Below are 23,152 nucleotides of genomic sequence, written 5' to 3' on the forward strand. Positions count from 1 at the left end.
ATTTTACAGTCACACTGATTAACAGATGTCTCTAGACCTTGCTTCACTTCAAAGATATGAAAGGCACTTATCCTAGACGGTGCGCTTAGAACGGAGTTTGCGCAGGAAATGACCTGCTAATTGCTATTGGTGGCCCCATATTCAAAGAAAAAAGCTTCCACTCCTCATCAAAAGGTGTCAATATGAATTGTGTTTTCTTTAAAAATACAAAATACATACGGTCTATTTGTGTCATCTTTTACGATGTCCTGCCAAGGTTTTAAATTAATTTGATCATTATCTGGGGCAAGTACTTCTAACACACCCATAGCAAACAAATGCTTTTAACTCAAGTTCGTGTATGAAGACTCCAAATATATCTTCATTTGATAAGCTATGGCAGTAGACATACTTCAGTGATCAAAAGTATAAACTGAAGGCACTTTGGAGGCCCAGGGGTCCGGGGAGACTTTTCAAAGAAGGTGATGCTTGAGCTGAGACGCGGGAGGTGAGAAGGGTCCGGCCGCGGAAAGAACAGAAGAGGGCCTCAGCATGGGGGTGTGTGCCTGGCATGTGGGAGGAACAGATAACAAGCCCGGAGTAGAAAGGCCTAGTGAACCAGCAAATGGGGTGGGCTTAAATAGTACAGGTTCCAGTCGTAGTAGGTTAAGTCTTTGGATTTTATTCTAAAGGCATGAAGAGTAGCAAGCAGGGAAGTTACAGCCCACCTGCGGCCATGGCCTGGCCAGTGATAGTGATGGCTTAGACCCAGGTGGTGGCGGTGACCGTGGTGGGGAGGGGCAGACGTAAATGGTATCTGACATGGAGTATTCCCAGAAAAACTCAGGCAGGGAATTTAGCAGCGGGTCGATGTGCTACAGTAAAGAAACAAGCACCACAAAATGACTTGACTTTTGACTTTTTACCTCTCTTCTGTTTGTATGTACCCACTAGAGTTTATATAACCTTTTGCTCCTTTCCATCACCTTGAAAACAAGCCACTATTCAACTACTCATGCTAAGCCTAGCGATCACCCCCAAGCTCCTTCTGGTTAACAATTTACGAAGGATTTATTTAAATGTTAGCATTTTGCAGGGAAAAGCCTACCGGTCTATTTTTTTTAAAAATCTACTAGGTAACCCTATATAGCTCACCCTGCACTGACTGGTAAAAATGAATAACTTCAACAGATAAACTTCAGATTGACTCTGCACTTGAATCTTGAGAATTAGAGACAAACATGGGGCGCCTGGGTGGCTCAGTCAGTTGAGCATCCGAATTCAGCTCAGGTCCTGATCTCACTGTCCGTGAGTTCGAGCCCCACGTTGGGCTCTGTGCTGACAGCTCAGAGCCTGGAGCCCGCTTCGGATTCTGTGTCTCCCTCTCTCTCTGCCCCTCCCCCACTCATGCTCTGTCTCTCTGTCTCTCTCTCTCTCTCTGTCAAAAATAAACATTAAAAAAAATTTTTTTTTTAAGAATTAGAGATAAATAATGGTAAGAAAGGGAGTGCAGTAGGCATACAGCTAATTAAACCTCAGAAGATGAACCGAGGCACAGAAATAATCCTAACCTAAGGAAATACTTCAAAAAATCTTATTTAGAGTTTTGTGGTGAGATTAGAGAGAATGTTGCAGGTCATTGTCAATAACGCACGTTAGAGGATGTTTCTTGTTGTCTTTCACACCTGTGACATAGTATATTTAGAGAGCTACGTTGTTATTATAAATAGTCTTACTCCTAGCCAACAACAGAGTACGGAGTAGCTTTTAAAATGTCACACAGGGGCGCCTGGGTGGCGCAGTCGGTTAAGCGTCCGACTTCAACCAGGTCACGATCTCACGGTCCATGAGTTCGAGCCCCGCGTCGGGCTCTGGGCTGATGGCTCAGAGCCTGGAGCCTGTTTCCGATTCTGTGTCTCCCTCTCTCTCTGCCCTTCGCCCATTCATGCTCTGTCTCTTTCTGTCCCAAAAATAAACGTTGAAAAAAAAAAATAAAAAAAAATAAAATAAAATAAAATGTCACACAATCACTGAAATCTTCAGGCATACTTAATGGGATTTGGCATATCTAAAAGGACATACAATTTTCATAGGAGTCTAGCCCATCTGTTATCCTAAACAATGGGATTCTTGATCCAGAATTTTCAAGGAAATTATGGAAAAGCAACGGGGGTTGCACATCTTCAAAAGATCATATTTCTGAGCCTGAGGTAAATACAGACTGTGACATAAAACATCTGTAAAGTTAAAAACGAAGACGTTGTCTGTATACAAATGTTACCGAGGATTTAAGGCACCTCAGTTTTTCTATTTCCCTAGGCTTTGGTCCAGAAGCCAGGGCCCAAGGACCATGGTCCCTGCAGAATAAAAAGTCACGATCATAAGGAACATTTAGACTCCCCTCTCCTCAAAGTTGAATATCTTATTTTCGGGGTTATAGAGGTAGAAGTGATTTTGTCAGTTCAATTCCTTCATTTTCAAAAAAAAATTTTTTTTTTCAACGTTTTTTATTTATTTTTGGGACAGAGAGAGACAGAGCATGAACGGGGGAGGGGCAGAGAGAGAGGGAGACACAGAATCGGAAACAGGCTCCAGGCTCCGAGCCATCAGCCCAGAGCCTGACGCGGGGCTCGAACTCACGGACCGCGAGATCGTGACCTGGCTGAAGTCGGACGCTTAACCGACTGCGCCACCCCGGCGCCCCAATTCCTTCATTTTCAAATCAACAAAAATGAAATCTAAAGGGGGAAATAATATGTACTCAATATATAATATAATATATATCAATATATATTGGATTCGTGACCAAATCTTACCGTGAGTCTGAACTCAATTTCCCTGCGTGATAGTGTCTCCATTCTCTGGTCTAGCTGCTAAAGGACAGATATAAAAGAGGAAGTGGTGGGGGGGAGGAGGGGAGGGGGGAAGATGTGGGGAGGAAAAGAAGGACAGGAACAGGAGGAAGAAAACATTGTACTCACTCTTCTTTTCAAATAAAACCACATCTCTCATCCTGAAGACAGCCGAATTCTTGCTGTTTTCAGCCATGATCACACAATGTTGCTCTTTGCTGTGATATTGGAATGACCTGCAGAAGAAAATCAGGAAACACAACAAATGCTTTCCCCTATTAAAGGAAAGCAAACCTGTGTTAATAAATAAGAGACTCAAAAGGCAATTGTATCTCTTGATGGGTCACGGAGCTCAGAATGTTTCCTTTCCATTGAATTTGGTCCAGTTATCAGTCAAGCGCTGTGAAAGGACACATCAAGGTGGTAATTATTCTTGTGTTCTTCCACCTTTGCCTTCTCCCCCTCCAAAGTTTCTCTTTCTGTTTCAACTTCTCTGCTTCTCTGCTCTCTCTTCACTTTTCTTTTCTTTCTTTTTTTTTTTAGTTCAGTGCTAGAATATTTGCTTTTATGTTGGAAAGAACCAAAGAACCAACTCAGATTTCTCTTTCCAGGAGGGTCTATGTGACTTCTGGACTCCCAGAATTTTCCCTTGACTTGACTTCTGCCTCTGCATTTCCCCTCTTCTCCCTTCACCTCAACCGCCTTGCCCATCGCCATGGTCTTGCCGTGGACATTCAGTCTGGCATTCAAAGCCATCCACAGCTGTCTTTCCAACTCCATTTTCTCCATGAGCCCTTCTTTAGCCTCTCACTGTCCTGTTCACAGGGCCACAAGGCTCCCTGAGCCTGAATGCCTCCTGCCTCGTCAGTATATCTCACTCCTCCTTCCAAGCCCCGTCCTCCCCAGGCTTTCTCCAGCCTTCTCGCCCCTTAGGAGTTCTTTTCTCTGCATCTTCATAAAGCACCCATTGATTATGTCACTTACGGACACCTCAAATTGCCTGTGTTCTTAAACAATTTTTACATTTTATCCAGTGTCTGTGAGTACACCATAAACAGAAAAAGGCAAACACCGCATGTTCAACTATACAGAGAGCTATCACATACTGACACAGATCATATATATCATATATGCCGGTGACACAGATCATATATATCATACATCCTGGATCACTGTATCTGTGCTTCTTGGCTCCTTAGGCACAGGACACTTCCAGTCACGCGATGCTCATTAAATATTTACTGACGAGGATGTCAAAAAACCAGAGCTCAGAACAACAGCTGGTGATGTCGTGGGTAAAAATAACATCCTTTGGGGGCAGTTTTCTAAAAGGGATGCGAGTCAACTTTGACAAGGAACTGTTCACATGGCTTCAGATCCAGAGTGCAAATACACTCCAGTCCCATGAAACTCCTCTTTCCTCTCAAATGCTATTTTTGCTAAGAAATCCCTGAGGAAATTTCTCGCTATCAAAACAATAGGGTCTCAAACAGCAAAATCTCTGCACGTGAGCAGTGACGAGGGAAATACCTGCAAATGAATCCTGTTTCCTCCTCACATCGTGCTGCACATTCTTCTATGCTTCCTGCTGACAGCTGCTTCTTAGTGAGGCTTACCAGAGAAGCCCCCTGAGTATTTACATAGTCATCCAGGGGGTCTCCGTGACCTACAAATGGAAGATAAAGGTGGGATAATTGGTAAGATTCATCAACACCATGGTTCAATTATCATGACTTCATAATCATCTATTTGCTTTGCATCAACCAAATAAAACTTGCTACTTTCTTGGAAAGCAGACGGGTGTCATGAATAAGAATGTTTAGTCAGGAAAACAGTTCCATCATTGGGTTGCATTCTATTAAAAGATCAACCGGACCAATTGGTTAATTAAGATTAGAATTATTGGGGCGCCTGGGTGGTTCAGTCGGTTGAGCCACCGACTCCGGCTCAGGTCATGATCTCACGGTTCATGAGTTCGAGCCCCACATCGGGCTCTGTGTTGACAGCTCACAGCCTGGAGCCTGCTTCTGATTCTGTGTCTCCCTTTCTCTCTGCCCCTCCCCCACGTGCGCTCTCTCTCCGCCTCTCCAAAATAAAGAAAACTAATTTAAAAAATTAAAAAGAAAAGATTAGAATTATTTAACAACTTCTGTTGCTACATTAATGAGCATGAAACCTTAAATAAGAAAAATTCGATTTGTTTGCTATGGATTGCCACACCATGATAGAACAGTAAGAGACCACCAGTGGCCACTATGTTAGCAATTACTAATGTTGATTTGTCCTTCACTGGATGTGAACCCAACTTGGAGGCCATTCCTTGATTTCCAACACTATAAACTTTGGTTGCGACTCTGTTACTTAAACTGATGAGACAGACATTCTCTGAATGGTTCCACGTTAGCAAGTTGATGATTTTAATAAAGAAGGTTTGAACTACGTCTCAACTACCACACAAGGTCATTTTTATACTGGGCTTGGTACAGTGACACCTCACTCTTAATTAAAGAGAAATCATTTTTTCCCCACAATGATGACAAGTATCTGGCATTTCTGAGGAAATTATAAAAAAGCAGATCCTGGGACAAACACTGGCCTTGATTTTTCTAGAAGATAAAATCTGAAGCAAAGAATCTGTCCCAGGGTTGCTCTGCCCTTGCCACCTCAGAGAGTGTTCCCACAGGAGCTACAGGAGTGTTCTCTGTCTCGAGGCCTCCAGGCAGCGCTGAACTGGCTTTGATACCTTGACTCCCCACCCAGAGACGACGGTCTCCCCACTTTTTGCTTTTGGTGTGGAACCCTAGTGATGTTCCCAGGGTGACAGGCTGGAAGAGGTTAATAAAACGAAGACAGCAAAATTGCCTAAAGTTTGCCTAAATGGGATTAGGCAACATGGCGGCCTTGACCGCCTGGAGGGGAGTGGTGAGGACGGAAGCCAGGCTGAGCGGGTTGAAGACTGACAGGAGCCCTGGAGCCTCAAGAGCAGGCAAGTCTTCAGAAGCATGGCTGTGAAAGCAGCTTTTCCCAGAGGGCATATGCCCTCACGGAATTTTTGTTTAAGCTGAGACATTCTAGAGCTTGTTTAGATGCTAATGAAAATTATCCACTAGGAAGTACCGTTAGAGGTCAGCCCCTCATTCTCTGAAAGACCCTCCCTGCCCACCTTGGAGAGACCTGGGGCACAGAAGCAATGCACTCTAGCAGGTGGAGACAAGCCATCTTCCGGAGGCCACCCTCCCTTCCTTCTGGTATTTGCTTTCCCCAATTTAGGATACTCTAAACTGGAAAGTGGCAATGGAACAGGAAGTTAGCTGATGTAATTTACATTTAATGCACCAGAAAGCACTGGAAAAATGTTTCAAAGGATTATGGAGAAGCAGAGATTTTAGACCCATATCCGTGCCTTCATCCTGCATTTCCCCCAAATTTGAGCTTTCATTTTCAAGAAAAGGTGTGCTTGGCTGAATTCTATAGATGGGGATGTGATTTTAAAAAACAAATATGGCGATCACAGTAACTCTGGAAAGCATATCCTATAAAGACATAAACTTTCTGAAGAGTTCTCAGAAAGTTGAGAAGGCTGGGGTGTATGAATGATACCAAGACAAGAAAATTTCCATTTATATTACCCATTAATTAAGTGGCCTTTAATTGTGTTGTTATATTTCATAGCAAAAAGCTGCTGAGACCACCTGAGGAGTTGATATCTCAAAGCAATATCCCAAAAGAGATCAGTTTTTTCTTTCTCACTTGAAAAGTTTTCCCACGTTATTTTCTTTCACTGCAGGGCTATATAGCAGTGGGGCATAATACAATTTATTGGTTGACCAAGAAATATTAAACACATCTTTTTAGTCAGAAAAGTATGTTTATATTCTAGGCCAAATGTAGATGTATATTGCCACCAAAGCAAACGTATTGTGTTAATAATGTGGTTGGGTTTTTTTTTGTTTGTTTGTTTAATCACTGTAACGCGTATGCATACACCCGTGCTTGTGTGTTTGAAACGAAAGTCTTAGTGGTTTATTAAACCACCAAGAATGGCTGTAAGAGGATATTTTTTCCCTCTCCCCAGTCATGTCTGTGCCCTGGAAAGATGAAACACATCCACGGAAACAGAGTAAATGCCTTCCTTTCAAAAAGAGCCTATGAAAGTCTCCCCCTGCCAGGTTGACAAAAACTTATGTTTATTCTATTGCAGAAGAGTTTGCTCTCCCATTCTGATGTGACCCACTGTATTGGTTCATGGTGTTCTGGATCCTGTTTTCCGTAGGCTAACACAAAAGACACAGACCTGCACCCCCACACAGGACCGTTGCCCACAAAAAAATCGCTGTGTTCAATCTTCTGTTCTGTATTTCTTTGGTATTTCTTTAAACGGATCTGCTAACTTCAAGTACATTTAACTCTAAAGTACAACCTACAGTGGGGTGCCTGCCTGAGGAGCTCAGTTGGTTAAGCGTCCCACTTCGGCTCAGGTCATGATCTCACAGCTCGTGGGTTTGAGCCCCACGTCGGGCTCTGTGCTGACAGCTCGGAGCCTGGAGCCTGCTTCCGATTCTGTGTCTCCCTCTCTCTCTGTTCCTCCTCCACTCACTCTGTCTCCCTCTCTCAAAAATATATAAACATTAAAAAAATTTAAAGTACAGCCTCTAAAATTTTATCCAGCAGAATTTAAAAATTGAATTTCAAGTATCTATGCATTGTTTATATGAAGAATTACCATCATAATTTTATTTATAATTTTATTTATATGAAATGTCTAAAATAGGCAACTCAGAGACAGAAAGTAGATTGTCAATTGCCAGGGGCTGGGTAGGAATGGAGGCAGAGGGATGGGATGGGGAGAGGGACTAGGGGTGACAGCCAAGGGGCCTGGAGTTTCTCTCTGGGGTAATGGAAATGTTCAAAAATGTATTGTGGTGATGGTTGCACAACTCTGAATATTCTGAAAACCACTGGATTGTATGCTTTAAATGGGCGAATTGTATGTGAATTGTAATTCAATAAAGCTGTCCAAAAAAAAAAACCCCAAACCTACAAGGACATGCTTAGAATATTTTAAAGACAGTTTAAACAAAGTTGAAAAGTGAGAAGAGCACCAGATTCCTTCTGGAAAAGCCTTGGTTTAAATTCTGGTTTCTTCGCTTCCTGGATTTGGGAGCAGGGTCAAAAGAGAAATGACATAATTCCCCTAAGTGTGGATTTCCTCTTCTGTCAAATGGGGATGCATATACTAGTCTACCTATCCTACCTGTACCACCTGAATAAGCTAGTAGTATCTAAGGGGACACACACACACACACGTGTGTGTGTGTGTGTGTGTGTGTGTGTGTGTGTGTATAAAAACGTGCTTGGTCTACCTCAAGCACTACGTGAGTATCTGTTAAATTTCCCCATGCACACATCATTCTGCACATCGATGGCCGTGATTTCTCCACGCATAAGAAGCAAACTTACGCGTGTGGAAGACTGTCTTAAAGCCGAAGCAGGCAGAGAACTGGCGACGACCACCACAGAATGGTCAAAGAACACAGTCAAAGAGATAGTTCACCGCTTACATTTAAAAGTGAAGAGAATACAGGACACTAACAAAAATGATCTCAATCAAGCTGAGGGCCTGGCGAGGGGGCCCACAACTTTGGGGGTCTTTCGCTTCCGTGGGCTATTATTTCCACTCTAGCAACCATCACTGAGGTGCAACCTTTTATTTTTAAAAATTTTTTAACGTTTATTTATTTTTTGAGAGACAGAGAGAGAGTGAGGGAGGGGAAGAGAGAGAGGGAGTCACAGAATCGGAGGCAGGCTCCAGGCTCCGAGCTGTCAGCACAAGAGCCCGATGCGGGGCTCGAACTCACAAGCCGTGAGTTCATGACCTGAGCCTAAGTCGGATGCTTAACTGACTGAGCCACTCGGGCGCCCCAAGGTACAATCTTTTAGATTTAAAAAGTCGTTCATTATTTCCTCTGCCCACTGGTCTTTAGCATTCGCAGAGAAATGAAAGTTAGTTCTTAGAGAACTCTTCAACCTTGCACGTAGGTTTTGGTTTGGGACTCTCATGAATCAAAAGCTAAATTAAACAGGTTGCCCAGAAAGCCGTCATGCGATCTATCTTTAGGACATTGCTAGGAAAACCATTTTAATTAAAGTAAAACAAACACACCCTCTGTCTTACCTGATTTCAGAAATAAAAGAAGTAGAAAGATGACTTCCTTGTGTTCCATTTTGGGACCGGCCAGCAGTGCCCAGAAACCTGGGTGTCCCAATCCCGAGATGTTATTGACTTACAGGAGAGAAAACGCATCCACAAACAAGATAATCGCATGGAGTTAATTATTCTCTGAGACGCCCATCGCCACTGTGCTCCCAAGGGTTCAAACATTACCTCGGCTGGAGCACCTTACAATGTTTGAGAGCCAAGTATGCAATAGATGCTGGGAAGTGGTGAAAGCCGTCCTCCCCTCCTCCCTCCTTCCCCCCCTCCCACCGCCCCAGGCTGCCTTCTTATCTCCCGACCCCTGTCCTCTCCCCACCAAGCCTACTATCTTCCCCGGTCCTCTCCTCACCAAGCCTACCATCTTCCCCGTTCTGTCCGGTTTCCTCCCCACTTTCCTTCCCTGGCTTTGAGTAAAATGGGAGGCAAAAAGAAAGAAAGACAATCATGCTAATAGCCAACCTCTGCTGAGAACTTTCCTAGGCCAGTCACTCTCCTAAGAGGTACATACGCACAGTTTCACTCACCCTTCAAAACAAGCAATATTAACACCCCCTCTTTAGAGGAGGGGACCCAGGCTCAGAAAGTTTAATTTTCTCAAGGTTATTTAGCTGCCAACGGTTGAGGCTCACAGACCCAGACTGTGTAGGCCTTAGATTATAAGCATAAGCTAGGGCATTGGCATTCATATTCCCACGGCCTACCAAACAATATGGAAATTACTACGAAAGTTAAAATATTTTCTTATCAAAATTTCTTTATGCCCCCTGGACTCACATGCTTTCCATGACTATAAATTATGCTATAAAAACATTCGTCTTTTCCCCCAAAGACATTCACAGTGCCTCTCCGTCTCTCTCTGCCCCTCCCTCACTCGTGAACTGTCTGTCTCTGTCTCCCTCTCAAATATAAATAAATATTTAAAAAAAATTTTTTTAAACCCCTCCTATTTCAGCATTCACCAATATTTAGGAGGAGTGGAATGGATTCTATTTTAATTGTGAAATAAGAACTCTAGGCTATGAAATCCCTTTCTGTAAATTAGCAAAGTGTAGAGGTCGTCACCAAACTGTCTTGGGTGGAACCTCTTGCTAAATTCCCTGGGACCCAAGTCCTCTGTGGAATTCTCCGGAACAAAATGTGCTGGAGAATAAGGCGGCAAACTATTGTGAGCGGCAGGGAGGACCTGATCACATTTCCCGGTTTTCTACCTCCTCCTGGCTTTCTTCTCTCCCCAAACTCTTCCGTCCCCCTCACCCCTCCCTGTCCCCAAGTGGCCTGGTTTACTAAAGGGGACACAGTGTGGAGGCAAGTGGAGGAGTCAGAACTGGGCAGACTGTTTTTCTTAAAAATGTTCCAAAAGTCTTTTAGGGGGATTATGTTGATGTGTTTGAGAAAGTTCTTTGGGGAAAAAAACCAGACTTTTCTGATACATAATGTTTCCAGTATGCATTTATTTCCATTTAAAATATTTTAGTTTTGGGGCACCTGGGTGGTTCAGTCGGTTAAGCCTCCAGCTCTTGATCTCAGCTCAGGTCATGATCTCATGGTTCATGAAATCAAGCCCATCAGGCTCTGTGCTGACAGAGAGGAACCTGCTTGGGATTCTCTCTTTCTCTCTCTCTCTGCCCTTCCCCCACTCATGCTCTCTGTCTCTGTCTCTGTCTCAAATAAATAAATAAACATTTTTTTAACTTAATATTTTATTACTGCTTTATGTATAAAGCATCAGGAACAATGTCATCAAGAAATTCTATATCCATGTAATTTTCCTTTTCCTGTTTGATTTTTTTAATTTGGGTGGTGGTGGTATGCCTTTTGTCCCCTTTCCTCCTGGAAGCTTCTTGAATGATTTGATTCTACACCTGTTATTTTGTAAATCAGGTTGCCCTCCTATGGTCTTCTGCCTATACATTCTTCCTCACCTTCATAATGTATCAGCATCATGAGAGCTCAGATAAACATGAAGCAGGGTTTTGTGAATGTGCCATCAGATATTGTAGTGTGTAAAGAGAAGAGCAAAGAGGAATGTATTGCTCAGGTGTGTACCAGACTGAAGGCACAGAGACTTCCGTTATGGCATGGTCCTCCATGATTTAGCTCCACAGGCACAGCGTAAGCATAAAGCAATGGACTATTCTAGAGAGTTCATAGGAGTCTCACACCAGCACTCTTAGAAGGATGTTGGGCGGGGTTTTTGCTCAAAGCTGCAAAGACAATTAATTCAAAATAAGTCATTTTCAACTTGAAAGAATGGCAAAAACTGAGGAAAGAGATAAAAGAAGGAGAGATCATCTCTCTATACTTTCAGCAGGTTGAATACATTCTGAGATGTACATTCTTATTGAGTTCAATTCATTAAGTATTTTTTAAAGTTTTTTTTAAAAATTTAACTATTTTGAGAGAGAGTGTGTGTGAGCAGGGAAGGGGCAGAGAGGGAAAGAGAGAGAATCACAAGCAGGCCCCGCACGGCCAGCACAGAGCCCGATGCGGGGCTCGAACCCACGAACCAAACCCATGAACCGTGAGATCGTGACTTTAGCTGAAACCAAGAGTCAGATGCTGAACCGACTGAGCCACTCAGGCGCCCCCAATTCATCAAATATTTACTGACCACCTACTGTGTGTTGGGCTCCTTTAAGATTACATGAAAGGTACAAATCACAGTCCCTACCCAAAGGAACTCCAGGAAACTTCTGCATCTAAGATTTGTGAAGACTTCTGCTATACTTGTAGCCAACAACAAGGACATCAAAGTTAGATGGAAGATGAATCTAATTTCCTTAGCTCTGCAGCACGGGGCCTGCCACCAAGATCCATTCAGGTTCCCTTACGAAGAGGAGAATTAGTACCTTCCCTTCAGGCATTACAGTGGCAAATTCCTTGCAAGAACCCAAGAGGTAAGTTATGAACACGAGGCCAGGTCAACCTCACCAGGACAGTGAGGCAGTTTCCCCTTCGGTGGCACCTGCCCCCACTTTGCCTAAAGTGGAAGCTGTGGCCAGGTCACAACTTCCCAGGGACTTGCTTTCACATTGCTTGGGCCTTGTGTTGCTGGCCTGACATTTGCACGGGTCACCTTTCTCTACTGACTCTCCCCCTTCCTCCAGCCCCAGTAGGGTTCCTTCCAGTCCAGGCTCTGCCCCCTGGGAACTGTCATTCTAAGACACCTCATTTCTTTACCATGACCATTCTCTGAGTATCCCCAATAAGACCATATGTTTCAAAATGAAACTAGCAACAATTAATTAATCCAGTAAGGGTTCAAAGTATACCTTCCTTGTTGCAAAGGTTCTAGGCAAGTTTTTCTTTGCCCTGCATGTCAATTTGCAGAGTGCTTTTACTGTGTTATTTTATTAGGACATATGACCTAGGAAACATGTCCTCATTAACTGGAAGGTGGCTTTCATTTCTTTAATCCGACCTTTCTTTCAAATCTGTTAGCCTTTGTTCCTTAGTCTCTGGCACTATGGAATGAGATACGTATCAGCTCCCGTAAAGAGATAACAGGGCTGCTCAGTTAGCTCAGGGGTTAAAATGTAACCAGTCCAGGAGCACTTTCTAAGTAAGATCTGACTGACTAATTCAGTGTTCAGCAAGGCAATATTTTCTTAATTGAGTTGTGTTTGCAGAAATCAAGATGTTTATTCATTTTTGGAAAAACAAAATTAGCCTTCATTGGGATACCTTTTCATTAGATTTTTATCCGCCTAAAAAAAATATTAGCAGTGAAGAAATTTACCAGCTCACACTGAGTCAGCACTAGGACTCCCCCGAGATCCAGGTAAACATCCTTTCTGTTCTGAGATCCAGAGTCACCACATATAAAACAAAGAGAGAAGCCAAATCATTCTTTCCATCTTTAAAATTCGTTATTCTCTAAGCTAATTATGACAAAAATCTTTCTTCATAGTACTTGGAAGACACAAAACATGTACATAACATAAAAATGTTTTAAGAAAAAATGAGTCTATATCAAAACTGGTGAAATCTGAGCTACGTCCGTGGACTAGTTCATTACACTGGACCAAGAGCAGTTTCCCAGTATTGACAATGAACTTCAGTTATGCAAGTTTTTACCCTTGGAGGAGCTGGGTGCTGGGTAATGGCGATACCAAATCTCTCAGCATTATTTTTGTAGCTTATTGTATGTTTATAATGACTTCCAGCTAAAAAGCAAAAATATATATCTATATATGCATGTATGTTTATATGTTTATATATTTGTGTATATTTGGTTACATGTGTACATATTTGGCTATGTGTGTAAATGTATTTACATATATGTGTATATATATTTGGATACTTGTGTATATATTTTTGGGTACATGTGTATATATATTTGGAGATATATATATATCTGGACACACATGTATATATTTAAGAGGACCCAGGATGAGGTAAATGCTTCCATAATATTTAAAAGAACTACCAAAATATTAAATCAGCATGCAGGACTCAGCCTTTGGCTGATTTCTGTGAGCGCAGGGGAAGTGTGAGTGGAACGGGAGAGGCCCCCTCCCCCACCTCCACTGCCCCTTCTTCCAAGGCCAAGACGACTATTAAGGTCTGGTGGAGCTACCCGGCAGCAGGAGCCCCCACACACGGGTTTGGAATCCGGAGGCTGGAGGAGTCCCACCTCTCAGACACCCAACACCTCTGCACACAGGTAAAACACCACCCAAACCAAGCGGGCCCCACATGATGACGCCTCCCTCGTCTCCCACTCAGCCACACCAACTCCACAGTCCAGCGGAAGTGTGGGAAGGTCCCTGAGTGAAGCAGGAGGGTGGGGTGGAGGCCGGGGTTTGTGCCGGGTGCGGCCCTCCTGGGTAGAGCCTCTCCGGTGTCTACAGTGTTTAGCTCTGTGCTGGGAGCTGGGTAGACGAGTGGGTAAGACCCGATTCCCGCTCTCAGGGAGTTTCCCACCTGATGGACTCGGGGCCGCTGTGGATCCATAAGTTGGGCTGTCAGGTGGCATGGTGAGTGCTCAGCCCTGCTGAGGCCCAGGCTACACGGAGCAGGCAGAACGACACCTGGCTTGTCTTGAGAAGTGAGCACACACTTCCCCGAGGAGGTGACATCGAGCAGAGCCCTAGAAGACAAGTGGGAGGGATGAGAAGCAAGAAGGAATAGATGTGCAAAGTCCCGGAGGCAAGAGGTCCGGGCCACTGAAAGGCACTCAGGCTGAAACGGGGAACCGGTGGCTGATTGAGGGGGGTCCAGTCTTGCTGGCCTCTTACACTGCGGCAGGGGGTTCTTTAACCGACAGACAGCAGGGACCACGGAAGGGTTTTAGATTGGAAGAGTGGCACCCTCCTTCTGCCTGCAGAGTGGGAGGGGATTGTAAGAAGCAGGGGGGAAGGAGGGAGGACACAGGGGTCTCAAAGAAGGCAGCGGAGAAAGAGAACAGCGATGACATCAGGGAGACGATTAGAAAGCAGAATTGATAGGGTTTGGTGACTGACTGACTCTGGGGGTGGAACCAAGGCTCGTGCCCCCCTTTCTGTCCTGGGCACCTGCCAGTGGTATAGTTCATTGAGAAGGAACACAGAGCCGGGAGGGAATAAAATGAGTCTGTTTGGAGACATGTTGTATTTGGGAACTAGTGAAAGTCCACGGGGAAACTTCCAGAAGTAACTGGATGTTTGGGCCGAAGGCAGGTGTTGTCAAATATAGCCCTTGGGGCCGCCTCCTGTTTTAATAAATCCTGTTACATTGGCAAACAGCCACACCCACCAACTGACTACTGGCTACTGCTACATTTGCAGGACAATGTCGAGCTGAGGTGGACAGAGGCGGTGAGATGTCCAGCAGGTGCATAAAATATTTACTGTCTGGCCCTAGAGTCTAGGAAAGAGGTGTGGGCTGGAGGTGTAGAATCTGGGATTGCAGCAGGACCATGGCATTGAAATGAGAGTAGGGTGAGGGTGCACTGACAGAAGAAAGAGGGACCACGGGAGGTCCCAGAGAAAGAGACGTCCCTCCAGATTACGGGGACCAGTTAGCTGGAGAGAAGAACTGACTGGAGGTTCAGAGAAGCCAAGGGAAGCCAGGGCTTTAAAGCTGGGCGTCTCAACAATGCCAATCTCAAAAGGGTCTGGCCTTCCACAAAAGTTCACCCTGTCCACTGCTATCACCAAATATGTAAGAAACCTAGGAAAATAGTATATTTTTATTAAATTCACGAGCCACCTCTGTAATGCTCTTTCCCTAACCTTTTTGGCTAATTTTTTATTGAATCTTCACATAACAATGGTTTTGTAACATCAGATCCCATGAGAGAATAGAAAAATAATTCATTCTTTCCCTTACATTTTATTATTGATAGACTGTAAAAGTTTCAGCTTCCATAGCTTATTATTCATAATAAAAGATAAATTTTCAGGATAATAGTCACATCTAGGAAAGCCACTGTCAAACTGTTTTTTTTAGAAAGTTTTTTTTTAATATTCATTTATTTTGAGAGTGAGCATGAGCAGGGGAGGGGCAGAGAGAGGAGAGAGAGAGAATCCCAAGCAAGTGCTACCCTGTCAGCACAGAGCCCGACACGGGGCTCGAATTCACAAACCATGAGATCATGACCTGAGCCAAAACCAAGAGTCCGATGCTCAACCGATTCAGCCACCCGGGTGCCCCATCTGTTGAACTATTCTTATGTCTGAGCTGTAAAGTTTGGAATAATTCCCACAGACTCTCTTCTAACTTTGTACATTTCAAATCCACATGCCATATAGCGCATTGTCATGATATGATCTGTAGTCCTACACATTCCTGTCACACCCCCAAACTGGGACAGCAGTTGTTAGAAATATTTTGGAAGCTATTTACAGAGTAACTTACACAGAAGTGAGTCCACAGCACATAAATACACCACATTGAGCCCAAGTTCAATGAACCCCAACTCAATTTGCCTTTAGCTGAATCCTCAAATGCCCACATCTACTCTAATGTCACTTGCAGAGACAGAGGGGAAGTCAGGGTGGAAAGAGACAGAAATTTTAACCAATTGTGGCTAAAATATCTTACCTTTGTAAATCTTACAAAAGCATATGATCACATTGGACACATTGCTGGGGCCCTTGCAGAGCCTCCAAGGGGCCTGTTAAAATTGTTTATTGCGATGGAATGAATCACCCCTAAACGTGGTGATCCATTTCATAGCAATAAGAACAATTATTTTATCATATCCTACAACTGTGTAAGTTGACTGGGCTTAGCCTGGTGGTTCTCTCACTTAGGGTCACTCCGATGTTGCAGTCAGATGGTGGTGAGGGCTGGAGTCCTCTCAAAGGTGTCTTGTCACTGGGACCTCAGCTGGGACTACAGGCCAGAACACCTGTAGCTTCTCCATGTATCCTGGGCTTCCTCGCTGTGTGGCAGCTGGGTTCCAAGAGAATCTGGCAGAAGTTATAGCTTCTTTGAGACCTAGCTCGGAAAGTATATGCATCATGGTCACAGGCCCGCCCAGACTCAAAAGGAGAACACGTAGGGCCTACCTGTCAGTGGGAAGACTGTTGGCCTCACTCTATAAGAAGAGCATACGTGATGGGCAGTCCTATTGTCGCCATCTTGGAAAAAAACACAATCTGCTGCAGGGGACCCTGCAGCCTCAGCTTTATTGGTTTCACTGTACATCTGGATCTATTGACATGTGTTTCATAATTCAGCTCTTTCTACAGCTTAACAAAAGTACTTTGCTAAAACGCTTCCCTCTCCCACCTAGACACGGATCAGATTCTTACAGTTTGCCCAAAGAGCTTCAAGCACATCTCCTTCCAAAGAAAGTAGAGCCAGAGATTTGTTCTCACCCACCTTCCGCTACTGGTGTCAAAGCACCTCAATATCACTGCGCCTTTGTTAGGTAAAGGAGCTTGTTCATCTATCCTCAGTGGCTCACAGACAATTAACTCCAAATTGTCATTGCACACAGAGAGGGAGGTTTTGGCTTATTGGAAGGATAACATCTTCCACCCGTTACGTTCATTCAGGGATATAACAACACAAAGTTTCTTGGGGGGTCCAAAGTGTTCCAATCTTCAGTTATCATAAACACAAAATCTTTTTGCAAAGCATATTCAAGTACGTGTTTTTTGGTTCTATGGTGTCAGGATGCGAATGGACTTCTGGCATTAGCCCCTTATTCTGTCTTGAACCAAAAGTCCCTCCAATTTGATATCATGGTATTGGGGTAGACCTCTGGTATAAGGTCCTTTTCCCCTTCACGGTACATTCTCTCCCAGGAAGCCTGAGTGGTTTCCCACAAGTTGGTCACCTCTTTACATCCTTGAACGTCAACAGGCATTAGAGTGTGGACATCCCAGTAGTTTTCTCCCAGGTGGCTCCTCTGTCCCCAGGCCAATCGGGGAGGTGAAGACAGGGTAAGAGGGTCCTCCCAGCTCTGCATTTGTACTCAAGCCCCAGCTGTAGATCAGTTGGGGGACACTCCGACTCTCTTCCTCAGTGCTGTAGGAGCTCCAATTCCTACTCGACCCAAATGTCCCTTTATAAGGATAAGGACTGAAAAATGTTCGTTGAGCTCAGCCACGAGGGGGGCAGCAGACAGGGGGGAGGGGGCGCCAGGCCACAGCTGAAGCGTCGGAGGCAAATAAAATGGAAACAACGTGCAGACAGCTCTTTCAGGAAGTGGGTCCGTGAGGGAGTAGAGGGAAGATACAGAGTCGGGGCTGGAGGGAGTGTGGGGCAAAGGCCACATTGTGGGGTTGATGGGAGAGCGCATGGGTGATGAGGAGGCCAGAGCAGAGGACACTGACTTGAGGTGCCAGAGGAGGCCGCGAGCCAAGCACCAGGAGAGGGAGAACCCTTCTCTGCTGACAGGGAGTTTGCAGTTTCCCCGAGGAAACTGAGTGAGCCCCTTCAGGGTTCTATTTTGTCCCCAGAGCAGAGGCGGCACGAGGGTACAGGCAGGAGATGAGAGGAGGTAAGGGTGTTTTGAGCCAGTCCGTGAGCCTCCTCACGGGGACTGGGAGGAGCCCCAGGACTGGCTGCCCAGAGAGGTGGCCTGGACTCTGGAGCCTGCGACCCCTCTGGCCTTTCGGGAGAATGAAGCATAGCCTGTTCGGATCACATCTTCGTGGGTGCCCTGGCCCAGGGGGCAGGCTCCCAGCACCTTCATCCCTGCCGGAAACATCTCCCAGGCCTGAGCTGCTCCGACTGAGTCTGGGTTGGAGGGGTGGAGACAGCTCAGAGGGAAGAGTGACAGTGAATGTGGTTCTGTGTGGCTGGCGAAAGTGACAATACTTTGGTTTGCTAGTGACTATGCTTTTAAAAGTTGTACTTGCTGGGGTGCCAGGGTGGCTCAGTTGGTTAAGCTTCTGACTTCAGCTCAGGTCGTGATCTTCAGGTTCGTCGGTTGGAGCCTTGCATTGGGCTCTAAGCTAATAGCACAGAACCCACTTCAGATCCTCTGTTCCCCTCCTGCCCCTCCCCCGCTTATGAACACACGCACACACACTCTCTCTCTCTCTTTCAAAAATATAAATGAATATCGGGGCGCCTGGGTGGCTCAGTCGGCTAAGCGTCCCACTCTGGCTCAGGTCATGATCTCACAGTTTGTGGGTTCCAGCCATCGTCAGGCTCTGTGCTGACAGCTCAGGGCCCGGAGCCTGCTTCGGATTCTGTGTCTCCCTCTCTCTGCCCCTCCCCTGCTCGTGCTCTGTCTGTCTCTCAAAAGTGAATAAACACTAAAAAATATTTTTAAATAAATAAAATGAATGAATGTTAAAAAATAAAATAAAAATTTGTAACTGGCTCTCATCAGGAATCATTTTACCTGCCTGGCTGTTGAAAGCCATGGTTAGACCAAGAGCATGGGGGGAGGATGCTAAGAGTGGAAAATCAGAATGGGGTCAGATGACTGGAGGGGGTGCTTGATAAATATTATACATTTTAACCTAAAGGCTGTGACTTAAGGTAGGGTATACTACAAACTGGGAGCTCCGGGTTCCTTGAAAAAGAATAAGTTGTCATGTGTGAAGAAAAGAAGGTAGGGCCCTTCCTTTTCTAGGATCATCTGACCTTCACAAGAGTAGTTTCTCTGGTGCTTAGTCTTAGAGCACGGAAACAGAAAGTAGTTCCCTGGACTTTTAAAAACCCTCTTCTGAATCATTCCAGCCTGGCTTCCTGAGTCCCGAAGGGCGCCCAGAGAGTGAAAGGCATCTGCTAAGTCTGTGTTCCAGTTCAGTAACGGGTGTGCATATCGTCCTGAAAAGGTATACAGACAGGGGATGGGTACCGATGTCTCACTGCCGGCCTCCTGCCACACGTCTCTAGCCCCGTTCCTTCCAGAATCCTTTCCTGTCAGCAAGGAGTGCCAGATTGTTGCAAATATTGTTCACTTTTATTTGATCAACTTCTCAAAACCAAGCGGTGTATCCGAATAATTGCCGGAGCTAAAAGGTTACTGTGTTTGGTTTCTCTGACAAGACCCTCCACCCACCCAGGCCATAATCACCGGTCATCACCAGCAAAAGTCCTCAAGGCCCTTCAGACTCAGACAAAGTGTCGTACACAGTCACTGACCTTCGTGTCACAGAGTTCAGACACTGGCAATTTGCTAAGAATTAACCTTCTGCTAAGTAAATGGATGGAAAAGTGAAATGAGACAAAGACGTGAATATTGCCTCAGGGGACAATTAAACATTGGTGGTTAGTCTAAACACAGCCTTTCAAAAAATTTATTTGGGAAATTTATTTGGGTGGCTCAGTCAGTTAAGCATTTGACACTTGATTTTTGGCTCAGGTCATGAACTCACGGGTTCGTGGGCTCGACTCCCGCATCGGGCTCTGTGCTGACAGCTCAGAGTCTCCTTGGGACTCTCTCTCTTCCTCTCTCTGCCCTGCCCCCTCTCTCAAAATAAATAAAAATTAAACAAAAAATTTGTTTTACTACTAGCTACCACTTACTGTAGGCTTGTCCACTCTGCACTGGGCACAGTCAACTCTACGAATTAAGTACAACGTCACATCACGAAATAATCATTATATCCTTTTCTATTATAATCATTGCCATTTTATAGCTCAGGAGATTGAAACTCACTTGTCCAGTGTTATGCCAGTGGAAATTGGCCACCTTCCTACCCAAATATCTGGGTTTCAAGTGACTGCTTTTTAAAAATTTTTTTTAGTTTTTAAAAAAAAATTTTTTTTAACATTTATTTATTTTTGAGACGGAGAGAGACAGAGCATGAACGGGGGAGGGTCAGAGAGAGAGAGAGAGGGAGACACAGAATCTGAAACAGGCTCTAGGCTCTGAGCTGTCAGCACAGAGCCCGACATGGGGCTCGAACTCACGGACCGCGAGATCATGACCTGAGCCGAAGTCGGCCGCTCAACTGACTGAGCCACCCAGGTGCCCCTCAAGTGACTGCTATTAACTAGTGCATTGCAACTTGGGGAAAGAAGGAACAGCAGTGGTAACAAAAAGGATAATAGCACCACTTGATTGAGTACTGGCTATGTACTAGGCTCCACCCTAAACACTTTACATACGTTATTTCCACTTACTCTTCATCCTGATCCTAAGAAGGAGGCACTGTTATTATCATTTGCATTTTGCTGGCTGAGGAACGAGGAGAGGTTCATAACGGGTCCAGTGTCACACAGCTAGTGAGGCTGGTTGGGGTAGGAACTGGCAGGGCATTGAATGCCCCAGCCAGACCCTTCAGCCTCACTGCTGCAGAAAGCCTCCAGCTTCTCATTATCCACCAAAGTTATCAACCATTGCATCAACCATAAATAAGCATTTATGGAGCGCCTGCTGCATTTGCAGCAATGAGCAAAGCCAAGGACAGGTAGACAAAGCAGAATCCAAATCAGAGGCCACTGCCTAAAGAGTGCTGCCTAGACCAACTTACTCTGGGGCCACTGCCCCGGGACTATCTGCTCAGGTCTGCACATTTTAATTTCTTGCACTGAGTTTGCCTCTTGGTTGTGCAGAGTTCGGTTTGCTTCCTGCTTTTGGGATGGGCATCGCCAAGCTGAGTTGACTCCTGCAGGAAACACACGGCTCATTTTAGTTCTCTTTTATATCCCCAAACCTGCAGAGGGCGTCTTGGTGCTCAAGTAGAAACCTGTTCAGTCGAATGGAACGTTCCTTTTCAAATCGCCTTCCTGATTGATTGTTCAAATGCGTTTAAGGGCATCAGTTCCATGCGGCCAACAACTCCCAGGCAGGGAATCGGCACAGCCAACAATTTGCTTCTCCGAAGAAAACTTCTTCGTAAGCCCGATTTTGCAGAGGCTTGCTCGTCTGGAGAGACGGTAAACCAGAGGAGATAAAGTAGGTTATGTTACGTGCTCAATGTGGAAAGTTGGCTTCCCGCTAGGGCTTGGAGTTTCCAGCGACGCAGCCCTGAAACCGCCTCTCCTGCGGCGATCCCAGCGCCTGGGGCCACCGCTCTGACGCAGGGAGACTTAACTCCGGCCCACGCGGCAGGCGGCCTTTACTCTGGACGTGCCTTGGAGGTGCTCCGCTTTTCTGGAACGCTGCTGAGCAAAGCGCGCGCCGACCCGGGCCGGCAGGGGGCGGCAGACGCCGCCGCTTTCCGCGGCGGAGGCTGAGCGTCGTGCCTCCCGGGTCGGAGTCTCCGGGTCACCGAACCTGTCGCAGGTTTTAGCCTCAGCGACTCCGCCAGCAGATGGGTCACATCCCTTCGGAGGCTGCAGACCCCGCACGGGGTGGGGGGGGGGGCTGCTGGTGCTGCAGACCCCGCAAGGGTGGGGGGGGGGTGCTGGTGCGGGCCCGGGGCCGTTCCCGTGCACGGTTAGTGCCTGGGACCAGGGCGGAAGCCCCCGGGGAGGACCGGGGGAGCGGGCGGGGCGCAGCTGCGCGCGTTCGGGCCGAGTGACTTGGCGGCGGCGGCGGGAAACAAAGGTAGGAGCCCTCCTCCATCCCCCGCCCGGGGATGGGCTCCGTCCAAGGGCTGGCCCAGCGTCCGCCGCCCGGGGTGGGCCTGCGCACAATCCGCGTGGAAGAGGTGGAGTGGAATTTCCAACTGGCACGTGCGTGGATGCGTAGCCTTGACGCTCTAGACGCCGAAGCCTGCGCTGAGAAACGGTGAGCGTAGGCGGTGTTTGGAGGCCGGCGGCGCCCTGCCTTTCCCGGTTTCAAAACACCCTTTTGATGAAGGCAGCGACTGGGGAGGCTAGGTTAGGGAGGAAGGGGCAGGGAGTTCGCACCTGTGTTTTTTGGGAGAAATTCCAACACCGGACAAGCCAGTTCTGCTCCTTCTCCTTAACGTGCCCAGTGTGACTTTCTTTGGTAAGCTTCCTTCCACAGATCGGCCTTGTTTTGTGCGATAGACGGGTTCCTAGAAAGCTATGCAAAACAATGTTCCTTTATGGAATCTGATGGAAGTAGCTTACCACAGGGCATATTGATCCCAGGTAACACGGGTTTATATACCCTTAATTAAATATGGATAATTATATGTTCCGCCTGCCTCATGTTATATAGAAGTACAGATGATCTTTTCTAAGTGATACTGAGAATTGTGAGCTGGTTACTTCAAGGGTATATAGTGGGGGCTGGGGGGCTTACTGTTTTCTCTTTACATCTCTCTCCCCTTATTTCCAGAAGAGGGAATAAAGGACAAACCTTTTACTTAGATCAGTTTAACGTTTATCCCCCACTATTCTGAAGCTTGGGCTTCAATTAATATAAGTAGAGTAAAATTAATACCCTAAAGCTAGCTGATATGCTTAACAATCAGAAAACGTGGGGCGCCTGGGTGGCGCAGTCAGTTAAGCGTCCGACTTCAGCCAGGTCACTCACGATCTCGCGGTCCGTGAGTTCGAGCCCCGCGTCGGGCTCTGGGCTGATGGCTCAGAGCCTGGAGCCTGTTTCCGATTCTGTGTCTCCCTCTCTCTCTGCCCCTCCTCCGTTCATGCTCTGTCTCTCTCTGTCCCAAAAATAAATAAACGTTGAAAAAAAAATTAAAAAAAAAACCAATCAGAAAACGTTGCAATTTCTAAAAATTTTATTTCCTCTAGTAATTTAACCCATATGATGTACATGTGTATGCGTGTATAAGCAGCTAGATATCTTTATAAGAAAAAGTGTGTTATCCGTTGTACTAAGTCTATA

The 23,152-nt window shown here is 45.8% G+C and overlaps 1 protein-coding gene across 1 annotated transcript in view; it reads right to left on the reverse strand.

Moving 5' to 3' along the window:
• The window catches only part of PLG (plasminogen), a 43,206-nt gene extending 34,041 nt beyond the window's left edge, over window positions 1-9,165 (reverse strand). The window contains exons 1-3 of the mRNA XM_025925614.2: window positions 9,007-9,165; window positions 4,362-4,497; window positions 2,961-3,067 (exon numbers count right to left, since the gene is read on the reverse strand). Coding sequence (XP_025781399.1) covers window positions 2,961-3,067; window positions 4,362-4,497; window positions 9,007-9,055 — 292 coding nt within the window. The 5' untranslated portion in view covers window positions 9,056-9,165. The remainder of the gene's footprint in view (window positions 1-2,960; window positions 3,068-4,361; window positions 4,498-9,006) is intronic.
• Window positions 9,166-23,152: the final 13,987 nt, after the last annotated feature.

This window comes from Puma concolor, chromosome B2 (genome assembly GCF_028749965.1).
Source record: "Puma concolor isolate L17-30 chromosome B2, mPumCon1.1.hap2, whole genome shotgun sequence".
NCBI classification, from domain to species: domain Eukaryota; kingdom Metazoa; phylum Chordata; class Mammalia; order Carnivora; family Felidae; genus Puma; species Puma concolor.